Raw genomic sequence first — 14,827 nt, 5'->3', positions numbered from 1 at the left:
GTTAAATTCATACCGTGTTCCTGAATTGCATTGAAATACTGTGAGGAAGCAACACACAGCGTGCTTAGTGTGATCTAATGATCCTCAGTAATGGAAAGTTAGCAGAAATTTAACAGTAATGAGGGCAGAAACATTGTAAAATCACACATATCTGAGAAATTCACCATCTAACATTAAATCAAATCAATATTTCCTATAACAATGTATTGCAGATCCATCATAAGAATGAATTTCAAATAGCTTTAAGAAGGAAAACAACAATTTTGATTGATGGATGATTCTTCTTACCCTCATATTGTATTATATATTTTTCTGTAAGGATATTAATATCCTTTTGTAGAGTATTTTTCATTATCATACAATTAATTTGATTTGATCTATATCCTCTATGTTGTATTTGTTATTTTTTATTTTAATTTGCTATCACATAACAGTTGTTTATGTTGAATGTGTTTGAATGGATCATCCCAGGACCCCTATTTTTATTTTTGCGATAAAAATCTAAAGAAAATCCAAAAACTTTTGTTTCCCAGAAAAGTAGATTAACCTTTACCTTGATTTCTGCAGTGCCTCCTCATCTGGATCTTGCACTGTGAAGACAAAAAGTGCAGAAATAATCAGAAAAATCAAATTAGAGCGTACAAAAAGAGGGCAGAGGAAACGTTTGGTGAGCCTGGTACTGACGGTATTCAGTGCCAGTGATGTGAGCCAGGATCCTGAAGCTTTTCGACTGCAGGTTGGCGGCACGGCGAGCCCACTCAGACATGTCCTGGTTTGTGTCTGGTGCCCGGATCACGGCTTGGTACACGGGAGATGCACAGTCCACCACAGGCTCCTTGATCGGGAGAACTCCACTGCAGGGCGGAGAGGAAACTCAGGCCACAAATGGAAACATTTTATACCCACGTTTATAATTTCTCTCTTATTTCACAGTTTAGAAGAATTGGTCCCGCCTTCTTGATGAACACGTTAACTACCGCCACTAGGGGCACTAATGAGCTATTTTACATCTGTAACAGATCCAATAAAAACAATAGATACCGCTAACAATACATATTTTTGTTTTAAAATGTGATTTAAAATATTATTTTTACAAAGTAAAATATAAATGTGCTAAATGTTGTATTTCATAAGTCATAATTTTTAACATTAAAAGTCATAATTTAGAATTTTGATAAAATCAAAATCATAATTTGAGAAACTGAGCTATAATTTAAATTAGATTGAAAAATTATCAATCACGTAGAAATCTTTGGATATTTGAATATGTCTGCCACTTAAAATGGAAATGTCACAATTTATATTTATTTTTTGACCTAGAAATTCAAACTTTTAAAGTTATAATTCTGACTTTTGAACTAGTAAGTTCAACAGGAACAAAAAATGAGCAATTTAAAAAATATATTAAAATATTATGGAAGCACATTTGACCTACTTAAAAAAATAATATATAAATAATTTATTTTCAAGCTGGAATGATGTCACAGTTAATTGGTTATAATTTTAATTTATAAAACCATGATTATGATATAAGTTGTCTTATAATTGACTTTTTATGTCGTAGCATGGAGTTTCTTATTCCTAGTTATAAGAAGTAAAACTAAATTTAAGCTACAGAAATGATCTGAAACATTATCTTTAGATGTCCTTAAAATATAAAAATATATGCCACATAGTCTATTATAGTTTTGATTTGGTGTATTTCTAAGATGGGAGGTCAAACACTTTTAACGATTTTTAAATTCACTGTCATAATTTTTACTTTGAAAATTTATTGTTTTAAGGCTAAACTCTTGATTATTTCATTCTGTGTCTCATTCATTCTTTCTAAAAACTCTGATGCACCACAAAAAGAAACTCACCGTCGCTGAAATGCTATTAAGGGACAATACATTTCCTAAACCACGACTTGATTTAATTTGTGGACATAAAAATACATAATTACTCCTCTATTATTAATAGATAGATGTGGAGATCCTGCAGTAAGGGAACTTTAAGGCAACATGACTGCATTCTTCAGAGGGTTAGAGAAGTGAGTTTCAGTTTTTGTCATCTTTTCAGATGAAATCACAGATTCCAGATTACGTAAAGCTAGACATCTTCAACACAAGCTGCAGTCTCACACTTTGTCCGAAGTACCTGGAAGTACTGTGATAATAAATAAGTGAAGCATCTGGAGCAATGCACAAACTGTTAGGGCACAAAAAAGGCATGAGTCTGAGGAGAATGGAAAGGCGACGCCGCTGTACTCACGCCAAAGGAGAGCCAGCCTCCTCGCTGGGTCACGATCAGGAAGGGAGGATGGGGAGGAATGGGTGGAGGACAGATCACAGGTGGGGTTGGTTTGTAGGATGGAATGAGCAGAGGAGAGTGGGTGAAAGGAACAGAGGAGTACAGGGCACAGACACTGGCTAGCCAGAAAAGAAAAGCCAAACAATCTACTGTTGGCATACTATTTGCAGCAGCGTAGGCTTTAAGAAGCAATATTACACTGCCATGGCTTTTCAAACGTAATTGTTATACATGCAACATATCTCTAAGTTTATAGAGCTCATATTTATCGTCTGAGTGCCTAACATGTCATTTTATGTTTTTTTATTCATCAGCATCTCCCTTTGACTTAAAATGTTGTAATTTTGGGGGTTTTAAGCCTGTTTTTTTTTTTTAAAGGTAACCTATTATTCTTCCTTGAACAGGTTACGATACTTATATGGTCTCTTTGAAAGTCTCTACTTCTACTTTGAAGAGTAGAAGTAGAGCCTTCTGCACAACCCACAATAATGCAGCATGTGATTTCTGGATAACAAATCAACAACATAGCACTTGTCTTTTCCAGCAGCCATTGTACACAACCATACAATAGTAAAACCGGCTGACCAAATGTGCTAGAGCTCCGCTTGTGTTGTTAGGTGATGGACTGGGCTGGGGTTGCTAGGTAACGGCACAGTGCCTGTCAAATGTAACTTAACAATCAAGAAGTTTTAAACATTAACTTATTCTCAAAAATGATACACACCTCAGAAAACAAAATACTTGACTTAAACAACACTTTTCCAATCAATCAGAGAACCAATATTGGCCTTCACGTCTTGAAAGGTTCAGAAGCCAAGACAACATGTTATAAACGGTAATTTTAGTCCTGAAAGGTTCTGTTGGAAAAAATAATTAAAACACACATATATATACACATATAAACTTTAGTTCCTGTAGTGTATAAACAATAGAAAGATAACTGTACCTAATAGTTACATGAACTAATAAAATGTTCCTGGAATCTGAAAGCATCTTTATCACATGGACCATGTTTTTTTATTTTTTACATTGTAGTATATAAACTTATTCATCTTAATGCCTCTTAAAACCTGCATGTGAGCATATTATGGGCTCAAAAGCTTCACTGCTTGGCTTAACGGGCCAGTTCACCCTTTAACAACTATCAAATGCAGTCAACAAAACAGAATGCATTTGATTGTTTTTCAACCATTTAATTAGTTATTTATAAGAATATCTATACATTAATACACCGTGTTTAACATTAAAGTACTTCCTCTTCTGTCTGAGACTTTCCTGATTTGGTTTGTTTAAATCTTTTAAATCTAGCTAGGAATAAAATAATTGACTACAATGAAATTATGTAACTGTGTTTAAGTGTTAAAATATGATTTTTCTCCTCCATTAATTTGGATGAAATGACCAAAAGTGATGAAAATATCAAATTATCAATTGAGGATGGGAGGTGAAACACTGAATTTATTCTGGTTTCCAGTCTTACCTGTCGTGTCCTTTGGCCTGTGACTGTCCTGCAATGGCGTCCATGATGGCGTCCTGTGAGTACATGCTGATTGGTGTGTTGTACTGGGCGTGAACGATAGTGGCCTTTCCGCCCGGGCCCCTCACTTCAATGGGTTTGTGGGTGGACAAGGCAGAGTCTTTCAAAGCAATGGGGTTGAAGCTGGGGGTGTACTCCACGCTGTCAGGTCACAGGGAAGTGTGGGAACAGGAAACAGATCCGGGTCAGAGACAGAAATTCAAGACGCGCGAGGTCACTGGTCATGATCTGACCAAAGAGGTCATCAACCCCAAACATGTGTAAGTAACCCTTTCCATGTTTGTCTCAGGTCCAGTAGTTTGATTTCACAACAGACACACTCAGGTTCACTGTTTTTATTAAGTTACGTTCACACTGCAGCCTGCAGTGACCCAAATCCGATTATTTTGTCAAAACAGATTTTTTTTCGCTGTTGCCGTTCACACTTCCAAATATATGCCACCTGTATGTGTTCTCCAGTGTGAACTGAAAACGACCTGAAAGTGTCCAGCATGCGCAGTAGAGGGCGCAATAACGTCACACATAGGGAGCGTGCTCAGTGTTTTACTAACCGTCATAAAGAAGTGCTCAGTGTTTGAAGTAAACATGGATGCTAACGGTGGAACATAGCATATGATTATGAAATTGTTATCGACCGGAGCAGCATATTAACAACCTAATCCTCATTCTAGTCCGTCATGATTGTTGTTTTTTTTCCCCCCTTGCGCGTATCAGGACGCAGAATAGTGACGTTTGTCGAGTATCAGTGACGTTCAGGTCGGATGAATGGCACCTGGACGTTATGTCACATTTGAATTGGATACGTATCGGATATCCGAGAGGCCTGGGTCGCATTCGAAAAACCTCCGACCTGTGTTGGTCAGACTGTCATGAAAAGATCAGATACAGGTCACATTACGTAAAAAAATAAAATAAAAAATTGGAATTGGGTCACTTCGGGCTGCAATGTGAGGAATTCAAGTTGCTGATTAACTGCCCCACAATTACCGACAACAACTGAAAAAGGGGGAGGAGCTGTCGGTTAATGGTTGCTACGGTAACCACCACCAACCGTCAAGAACAACGTAAAAGAACTTAAGACACCATTAAATGTCAGGAGAAGAAGCAACTTCTTGACTAAATTAAATAAATTCAAAGAATAAAATAACAACTTTTGACAAACTTCACATCCATAATATTGCCAAAACAAAACCCTGTCACAAAAACAAACCAAAAATGGAAAAGGATCTAATTACCTAGACAGATAATTTACCTACATTATTAAAATCAACAAAACAAAAACGTCACTCAAGTAAAAGCAACACTACTTCAACACATTTTTATTGAAGTAAAAGTACATGAAATTACTCAAGTAAGAGTGAAAAAAGTTTTGGTAAAAAGAATATTCAAGAACTGAGTAAGTGATCAAAATTATTTAATATCTAAAAATTACATAATCAGATGGAGCAAAATATAAAATTATGTGGAAATTTTGGTATTTTAAAGACCAAAATGAAATTAATTCATATGAATAAAATAATTACAAAATATTTTTCCCAATTAGATTCTTGATTTGGAAAACAGTACTATATGAAACTAACAAAAACTGCAGGTGTAAGTCTATGTCTGGTGAATTTTTGCTTGCTTTCATTCAGTGAAGTTGCTCACAGTTTGTAGAGTATCCAGAAATTTTATATAAGTAAGAGTAGGGATACTTCATCGTAAAATTATTCAGGTAAAAGTAAAACATACTGATACCCCTAAAAATTCCCCCCCCCCCCCATAAAGTTACTGAAGTAACATAGTAAATAGCAACACCTGTGCCGAAGGGGTTCCTAGAAAGTTTGATTGCTATTTGGTGTCAGAGACTCCAATCAGTGGAGCTGTATAAACCCTTTCAGGACTTGCTAACAAAACAAAAATTAACAAAAATAAATACTCTGAATATGTGTAAAGAATCCACTTAACACAAACTTGACTTTTTCAATTATTTTGTAACTTATTCAGATGTTCCTGTATTATAAAACTCATCTGCAGACTAATGTTTCCACACCAACTGTATCTTTTATTAAAAAATTACTCGGATACTCACTTTGCAGCTGTGTTGGCAATGACCTGAAACACATCAGAGCAACGTACAGACACACAGAAACAAAAAGGAGAAAGTTAAATTCAATAACGGTAATAATATCACATTATGTTTGCATTCAACAATGTTCTCCAGTAATCCCAGGTTCAGGTCAGAATAGCAGCCATTTATCATCAGTGTGATGTTTCTCTGCTCCTATTTTATCAACAGGAATGACTGACAAGAACAGAAGTGTTTCAGTCACATGATGCAGGACACATTTAGCACAGAACAGACAGAAATATACACAAACGTAGCACAAAGTACCAGATCCATTTATGTCAGAACTGGAAATTAATTCTGCAGATGCTCTGTGCCTCTACAAAGAAACGCAAAGGGTTTATCTCTTAATAAACGGTCACTACCAAGAGTTAAGTATGAGTCACAATCAACAAAATGTAGTTTTTTTTTCTATTTTTATTTTAAGAAATACTAGAGTGGGAAGATAAAGGTAAAACTGGGTTACTTGGTTTGTTGCCTGTTGATTGGTCGAACTCTGTATTAAGTCTGGTTCACTTTGTGGGATTTTCATCATGCATAAACAAACATATTATTGTCATAATATTGTAAGAAAATCTTTGGTTGTGTGCAATCCCCAATAATCATTTAGAGTGTCAATCACATCAATTTCTGATGATACACAGTCTTCTTCTTAAGCCTCTACATTAAGTAAAAAGTCTGAATTTAGTCTGAACACAGAAACTGAGTGACATTCTTTGTTTTGTTTTTAAAGTAATGTCTTTTAATCACATTAAAACACTAATATTTGTTAGTGTTTTATGCATTTGTTTTCATATTGCATTTCAAGAATATATTCAGGTTGTTTAGACAGAAGACAGATTATGTGTTTTATTTTTAAATACATTTTTCAGTAAGTGTTACTTCTTTGGAAATCAGGGAACTATGGGAATTGAATTTAATAATTTAATAAGTATCTTGATTAGGTATTTCTTTGTTTTTGTTTGAGAAAAAAGAAGAGTAACATAATGCTAATTACTAACTAGCCTCTAGTTAGCTTGTTAGCATCATGGCTATGGTAGCTAATGTTAAATTTGAGTTGGTTTAACCCACATTGTGACTCATTAGAAATAGATTGAACATTATAATTTAACAAGTTTACTACAAGTGCTTAAGCTTTTTAGCTCACATCAGCTACTTCAGAGCAAAGATGCAAAACTAGCATTAAATCAATTCATTTTGGCATCAACAACACCAAATGCTAGTTTTTAACAGCTTTTAAAATCGCTGTAAAAATTTATTGAAATTATTCAACATTTTCTAATTTTAATTACCAAGTTGGAAATAAATTGGATGCTTTACTGCTAAATTTAACACCACTAAGTGACTATTAACCAATCTCCAGCTGTAAAAACAAAAACTATCTTTGCCATTTTGCATTGTGGTGGCTTTTTCGAGATGAGATATTGCCAATCTAAAAACTAAGGTCCCACCATAATACTCAGAAATTACATAAACAGAGAACACATTCAATGCAGCCTTAAACAACATTTTCCTAATAAGTGCCCACTCTAAAAGCTTGTAAAAAAAACCTCTTAACCTGAGCAAATTTATTGCAATTATTTTGTGTTAAATCCCTAAAATAAATTCAAGAAAGAAAATGACTTCATATGTTGAGAAGTTTGGGATCCTAAAGGAAAAACAAAACATAGATGTTCTGACCAAACTACCAAAAATGTACTTTATGGTCCATTGACCTGTGACCTCAGCTCCATATTACACAGAACAATGCAGTAATTGGTAGATCAGTTGTCTAATCTGGTTGTAACTTTTTATATTTTGCGTTTATTACATGAGAAACCATCCATCTTAGGCAATTTAATTCTTACCATCTTTAGTTTTTTGAGTATTTTAGGTACTTAAACACCCAAAAAGCAACACTTTGCACCAAATGCATCTGATCTTGGCAAAGTTTGGTAACCAAACTGATTGTTCTATGCAGAACTTGGGTTTACTGTGTGTACAAGTAGAAAACGTCCAATAGATGAGACCTCTCCCTGCAGACTGGGGGTGCCCTATCTTGGGTTCGGCATTCAGGGGATTCAGGATGATGGTTTGAAACCAGAGTGGAAAGTTCCATTACCCAGTTCAACAGCTGCTCCGACCTATCAGTGTGTGTGTGTGTGTGTGTGTGAGGTGGGGCCACTGGCATGAATGAGCTCACCGGCTTGATTCCTGACGCCTGATGTACCTTTGGCTGTCACTGTAAACCAGCTCAGCTCCAGAAGGGAAGCGCATTAACAGAGACTGATATCTGGATTTGATATGCTGGAGGTCCACCAGGGCGCTCTTAAAAAAAACCCCAAAAACTAAAGGTACTCAATACCAGCTTTAGCTGAACGTTGTATTTTATTTTATTGAGATTTTATGTAAAAAAAACCTACACAAAGTCAATATTAATTGCTAAGTGGAATAAAAACGGCTCATGGTTTTCAAAACTATTTTATAAATAGACATTTTAAAAGTGTGTTTAGCCACTCTGCCTGCCATAATAACAAATTTTGGCCCAGAAAGTATTGGAATAAATGGTAGTATTGTTTGTTTTGAGACCATTTTTAACTAATATAACGATAATGACATAATAATCCATGTTCAACTACTGGACGATAAATTGTCCCACAAATTATTGCGATAAATGATAATATTGTTCTGAAGCCATTAAGCTTAGTAAAGACTAATAAACTTTAATTTTCTGCAAAATACTCCAAACTGGAACTGGAAGATATGTTAAAAAAAATAACATAAAATAAAAACACCAACCAAAATCATCAGTAAAATGGATTATCCAAAAACATTTTTCTTTATCAATGCAATTAATTGATTTGTTTCTTATTGTGACAGGCTGCCTTTACTGCGATACCCCTAAATTAAATCCAGATGAAGCCTAATTAGTAAACAGAGTCCACCTGCATGCATTTTAATCTCAAGGTAAATCCAAACTGATGGGTTTGTCAGAGAATATTACAAACAGCAGACGTGTCAGGGAGAAATGAACCAGAGAAGCAGCCAAGAGGCCTGCAGAGACTCTGGAGGAGCTGCAGAGATCCAACAACGAGGCGGGAGAATCTGACATCCCACAGCTGTTAGTCAAACGCTCGATAAATCTGGAATTATTTTTGAAAAGTTTCAAAAAGATACACAAAACACATCCCAGCTGCAGTTTTCCACAACATGTGGGAGACAGGGTGAAACATGGGATGCTCTTTATCAAGGAAGCCCGTAATTGTTAATAAAGATGGGTGGATCTGGAAACAGTCCTGGAGGAAAGATGGGACTCGAGCAGAGGCTCATCTTGCAGGAGGACAATGATTTTTAGACATTTATGTTAGAATGGCGTAGTCAAAGTCCAGTTCTGTGGGAAGACTGAAAGAACTCATGACTGAAGACTTATTTGATCCTGCGCCTTTTCTATGTCTTACTTTACAGATTATTGTTTATTTAAAGAACACAGAAGAAAAACAAAATACATAAATTAGAAAACACTGAAGAATTTATTTCGCAGCAGCGATATTGTTGCTATTTTTGTCAATCAAACATCGATCCACTGAAAACAAACTTTGTAATGGAGTCAATTTCACTCAGTCTCTACCATCAACATTCTTCCCGCCATATTACCAATTAAAATAACTTTTTTACGTTTTATTTTAAGCTGAATTATCTCCTTACATTGATTCAATTCAACATTTAGCCAAAAATCCCCTCTAAACATGGACACACATGTTTTTCTTATAATGTTCTCCTTTTTATTTTTTAAATCTTATTTTATTGAAAATGAACACGTCTTGAATATTCTCTGGAAGATCTTTGTGACTTGCTTTGATCACAAACTGGGCAGTTTTAAATTTACCAAAAATCACGAAGTCAAAACTCTTACCAAGTTCTAGTTATTTTAACAAATACAAAGTGGAAAACATTTATTCTCTTGCAGCCAGCAACGGCTCAATACAGCCGGCGTTTTGAAATCGCTGCTGCTGTGGAAGGAAATGACATCATCCAGCTGAACCAGACGTGATCTGGTCTTTGAGAAGAAAATGTTCTCTGAAGTTCCCGTACTTGTCCCAGTGTTCGTACCTCTCACATGTGACGCTATTTCAAGATCACACACATAAACATGCCTGGCCTCAAACCAGGTAACAGAATAGCAGCTGATAGAAGTTCGAACTGGGATCATTATCACAAGCTGGTCTGAGACTCCATGCTAAAGGTTAGACCCCAGCCCAGGAGGAAAGGCTTACTGAGAATTTACAGCGATATTAATGGAGCTTAATCCAATTAAAAGCACTCAACCATAGCTTAAAAGTTTTATTAGTTCAAAAATTGTAATATAATTCCTTATTTTATGCATTTAATCTCATTAGTGAACTTGGAGTTTAACTGGAAGAGTTTTTGTTTCTGGTTAAAGCTGAAAATGGGGCGGTTTTAATTACTTAAAGGTTCTCAGTCACTTTTTTACTTGCTTACCTCTTTTTTTTTTTAAAGTTGCATTTTGTAATTTAATGAAAAGGTGAAAAAAGGTCAGCTGCAGATCTTGCAGATGGGAACAGATTTCTTTTACTCCACAAATGTATTGCTTTTTGTTTTTTATAATTTGTTTTACTTCTTTAAAAAGCAGAAGAGAATCAAGCTTTGCAGATAGAAGAATCCCAATTATGGCAGCTTGTCTTCTATTTGTGTTTGCTGACCTCTGATGCGCTTTTTCTAGGTGCGCTACAAATTTCTAACGCTAGAGGGCACCGTGAGTCTGATGGGACGGATTTGTTCTCTGATTTTCTCCTCAACGTTGGCAGACACAAAGACACAAACCCAGATTCTGACATTACTAGTTGATTTGTCTGTTTCTTTCCTTGACAGCGGTTTGTTTTTGTTGCGTACCTTCTGGTGTGGGATGACAGGCATCGGTGAGTCCATTCTTGGAGCTGCCGTGGGAACTGGTACAGGACGTCTGGATCTACAAATGTAACAAAATTTTTATTAAAAATTTATTGACTTGACTGAGAAACTTGTTTCTATCTGACTTTTGGAAGTTTGAGCTGCAGAAAGGAGAGGAAAGCATGAACATTTTTAACTGTTTATACTGTAGAAGTCATCCAGATACTAAAAATGATCTGAAAAAGTATTTTGTTAATACTAAAAGATAAAAAAAAACTCACAGAAAGGCATTTTCTCTTGCCTGTGGAACAGCTTCAGCAAATATCTGAGAGCAACTGAGACCTCCACTGTGTTTTTTAAAAAGCAAAATTGAAAAGTATCTGTAGTTTTATTGAAATCTAGTCAGTCTTTATATTAATTTGAAAGAATTTCATTTGTTTTTAATTATCAAAGATAAATGTAGATTCTAGTTTAACTAAATTTCCTCAAGGATTTTACGCACATCTATAATCATAAAAGAATAGACTGTACACTAAGATTGCCTCCATATTGTGAGTGGCAAAAAGCAATGCAAGCCAGATTTGTTCTAATTACTAGAAATAAAATGTCCATGGAGCTCACACCAGGTATTTAAATACATTATTACAATCAAATAAATCTTAATTCAGAGGTTTGCTGCAGATATTATGGCTTCTTCCTCTTTGAGCGGCTTTTCAGGCTGTGTCAGAACAGGATTTCCTTCTCGTTATTGTTCTGCCTGGATCTTCTCAATGTCTTTTGCTTTTGAACATAACCTGCTCTGTGACATAAACATGTCTTCTTCCTGAATAGTTTGGTGGTTGGACATCCAAATTTTGGAAATACGTCCATATAACTGTCCAAACATCTGGAAATGGAACCAAAGGATGAACCGGAGTTGTGCAGGTACACAAACAAGCAATGTGTTTGTGTAAACTTTAGAAAAACCTTAGAAAGAAGTCGCCATCATTCCCTACTGTTTAAAGCAGTGGTATCAAACTCAGTTACATTTGTTCTTAAAGGGCTGGTTGTGCCAGAATGTACTGATAAAACCCATTAGACTGTTATAAAATTAAGAAACAGCTGTTTGTTTGAATTTCTTAAAACTAAATGTTGAACACTTTTTCACACTAATCAGTCCCTTCAGGATTTCATGATTGGTTTTTGTATTTTTTTTCAATCAAAATCATATTTTGTGGTGTTAATTTAGAAATATTTGCAAGAAATATTTACGATATTTGCACTAATGTGTGACGGACTTTACATCAAGTACAACTGAGGCAGCAGTCACTAAAACCCAATGTTTCTGACCAATTTTCAAAAGAATTTGCAGAAAAAATGAGGTGGTTTGTTGAAATTGGAGGGACTTATTGATGTAACTTGGAGTCCAGAGGGCCACATAAAAAGCTACGGCGGGCCAGATTTGGCCCTCGGGCCTCGAGTTTGACACATGTGGTTTAAAGGGTTTAATTATAACTGACCTAAAACAAAAACAGTAAAGTCTGATCTGATGTCAGAGAGTAAAGAAAAAAGGTCACGAAATGGTTTCGAATGAACACCACTGGACACAAAAACAATTCATTTAAATGAATAAATCTAAAATTCTGGTTTCCAAGCATTTTTCTGTTTCTTTTAAAGGTAAAATTTCCACTCCCAGTCTGGCGGATGCGCTGGCGTTGTGCTTGAAGTGGCTGACGAAGACAATGTCTCTGTCTTTGGCAACAACAGTAAACTAAAAGCACATGCTCCATTTTTCTCCCTTCAGTTTTTTTGTCTGTGCTACCTCACCACATTTCTGTATTAATGAAATCATGCTGTGCTTTTATTTACATTTTTTAAAGAAGGACAAAAACACAATTTGATTTGGAAAACTGTTTTCTCGAGCAACGGAAAAGGAAGAAGATCTGAAAGTTGTACCAAATTAGATACCAACACTACCTTTCATCCTTTTAAATTCTCAAATTTCCAAATTATTCATTACCAGCCAACATCTATCATTAAAGACATTGCTCTACGGTCACATCTATTTGCTTGAGTGGTTGCTTTCGGTTTTGCAGGCTCGCTTACTTCTGCATGGTGAGCGTAAGTTTGTTGATTGCTGACTTGATCTTGTTCTGGGCGTCCAGGTGGCTCATCCCGTCGGTGTTGACCCCGTCGATTGATGAGATGATGTCGCCCTGGGTCAGGCTGCCGCCTGCTGCCTTGCTGCCAGGAGTTATCTGAGAAAGACAAGGTTTGGAAATTATGCATCAGGTAAAATGTTTTGTCTTAACATTACTTGAAATAACTTATAAATTTAGCAAATTTCATATTTCCCTTAAAAACTCTATCCTTGTCTGACGCCCTCTGTTGGAGGGTTTGGGTATTAAAAAGATGCGCTTTGTTTATTTTTAGGGTATTTCTAAAAATCACACACTAAATAATTAAGCATGAGATGCTTCATGGAAAGACGTATCTCAGTCGAGATATTTTAGGAACAAAAATATATTTTCTGGGTTGGTGCACAAGTTGTTTTTTGTCAGTTTCTTGATTTTCTTCGTTGTAAATATGGCAGAACTGAAACACAAATACAGTTATAACTTTTATTACACTTGAATTTAATGGGAGAAATATATCTTTATTGGGACTTGACATTTATATTGAGTCCCATTTTAAATTAACTGGGCTCACCAAAGTTATGCTTCTATTAGATAAATACCAGAAACATGAGAAAACTTTATTACTTTAAGATTCAGAAGCTTACATGTGCTTAGATTGCTACGGCTTAGAACAAAAAGTTGGGTAATGTCAGATGGTGATGTCACTGCATTGTAAGCATCTGATTGGTTAATTTATATTTGATGTATTTTATGTGGATGTATTGTAAGGCCTCACCTCAAAAAGACATCATCCTTGCCTGACAGTGTGAAAATCAAAAGAAATTAACTAAGATATCAGGAAAAGATTTGTGGATCTCAAAATGCTTAATTCATACAATTTGCAGCATGCAATACATCTGTTTTAATAATTACATGGAAATATAAACACAGTGGTAATGTCCAGCCACAAAGTGATGGACTCACAGTCCCAGAATGAGTTTTGGTGAAAAATGTCCAAAATCAACCATAGAGCAAAAGCAAAAGAACTGAAGAAAATACTGGCTAGAACTGGCAAAATGGCATCATAGTACAAAATAAAACAAGTCCTGTACTGACATGGGCTGAAGAGAAACTAAGTGAGGAAGAAGCCCTACCTCCCATCACAACGTAGAAAACCAAATTAAAAAGTACAGGTGTGACAGCACCAAGTTTCAGGGTCTTTTGCTGCTTGAGGGACCAGTGCGCTTCACAATATAGATCCAAATTTCAGGATATCAGCCTGGAAACTAAGAGGACAAATTGGTCTTCAAGTGGAGCACGATCCTGAGAAACCAACACATTAGCGGTTCGGAGCAGCCATCATAGAAGTCCTGAACTCTATGCCATAGAATGTGTTCAAAGCTACCAAGATGGCCGACAGAGTTCACTCGGTTACACCAGTCCTGTCAGGAGGAATGGGCCAAAATTCCAGTAAACTACTGCAAGAACCATGGAAGTCCCAAAATGTTTGACCCAAATCGCTAAGGCTATTTGTTTAAACCAAAAATATCCTATTATTCTGGTGGAAACAACTCTAAATTATTTTGGTAACTGTCCTAAAATTGACCTAAAACACAAAATATTTAGTCTGATTTATGTCAGACTGTATCAATAAAACAGTTGTGTAATGAATTGGATAATTCGTAAAGTTTGGACAAAAAGTTTAAGTGAATTCAGAGCCATACAGTGTTGGTCTAGACTTACAGTCAACTCGTTAAAGAGTTAAAAATAAGCAATGCTGTTGATGCCTATGGCTTCGTAGTGATTGACTCTGCTTCCATCGCCGACACACAAACACCTGCTACTGACATTCATGTAAAAGAGTCTTGTCTGACTTATATTAATATATATATATATATATATATATAT

The 14,827-nt window shown here is 35.7% G+C and overlaps 1 protein-coding gene and 1 long non-coding RNA gene across 3 annotated transcripts in view; one reads left to right on the top strand and one right to left on the bottom strand.

Annotated features, from left to right (window-relative positions):
* LOC106948775 (uncharacterized) overlaps positions 1 to 10,945 on the top strand; it is a 24,870-nt gene extending 13,925 nt beyond the window's left edge. Inside the window, exon 3 of the long non-coding RNA XR_001425248.1 lies at positions 10,806 to 10,945. This is a non-coding gene — a long non-coding RNA (uncharacterized LOC106948775). The remainder of the gene's footprint in view (positions 1 to 10,805) is intronic.
* Positions 1 to 14,827, bottom strand: part of ldb3b (LIM domain binding 3b) — a 22,267-nt gene that overhangs the window by 1,096 nt on the left and 6,344 nt on the right. The window contains exons 2-8 of one of the 2 annotated variants that reach the window (XM_015034614.1): positions 12,909 to 13,060; positions 10,827 to 10,902; positions 5,901 to 5,923; positions 3,773 to 3,970; positions 2,254 to 2,277; positions 685 to 854; positions 554 to 590 (exon numbers count right to left, since the gene is read on the bottom strand). In XM_015034614.1, coding sequence (XP_014890100.1) covers positions 554 to 590; positions 685 to 854; positions 2,254 to 2,277; positions 3,773 to 3,970; positions 5,901 to 5,923; positions 10,827 to 10,902; positions 12,909 to 13,060 — 680 coding nt within the window. The remainder of the gene's footprint in view (positions 1 to 553; positions 591 to 684; positions 855 to 2,253; positions 2,278 to 3,772; positions 3,971 to 5,900; positions 5,924 to 10,826; positions 10,903 to 12,908; positions 13,061 to 14,827) is intronic. The other variant, XM_015034615.1, reaches the window with a different exon arrangement.

The sequence above is a fragment of the Poecilia latipinna genome, unplaced genomic scaffold, assembly GCF_001443285.1.
Source record: "Poecilia latipinna isolate Pla-1442-1.1 unplaced genomic scaffold, P_latipinna-1.0 Scaffold307, whole genome shotgun sequence".
Classification (NCBI taxonomy): Eukaryota; Metazoa; Chordata; class Actinopteri; order Cyprinodontiformes; family Poeciliidae; genus Poecilia; species Poecilia latipinna.
The sequence above is the reverse complement of the archived record's forward strand: the minus strand, read 5'-3'. Positions and strand labels throughout refer to the sequence as shown.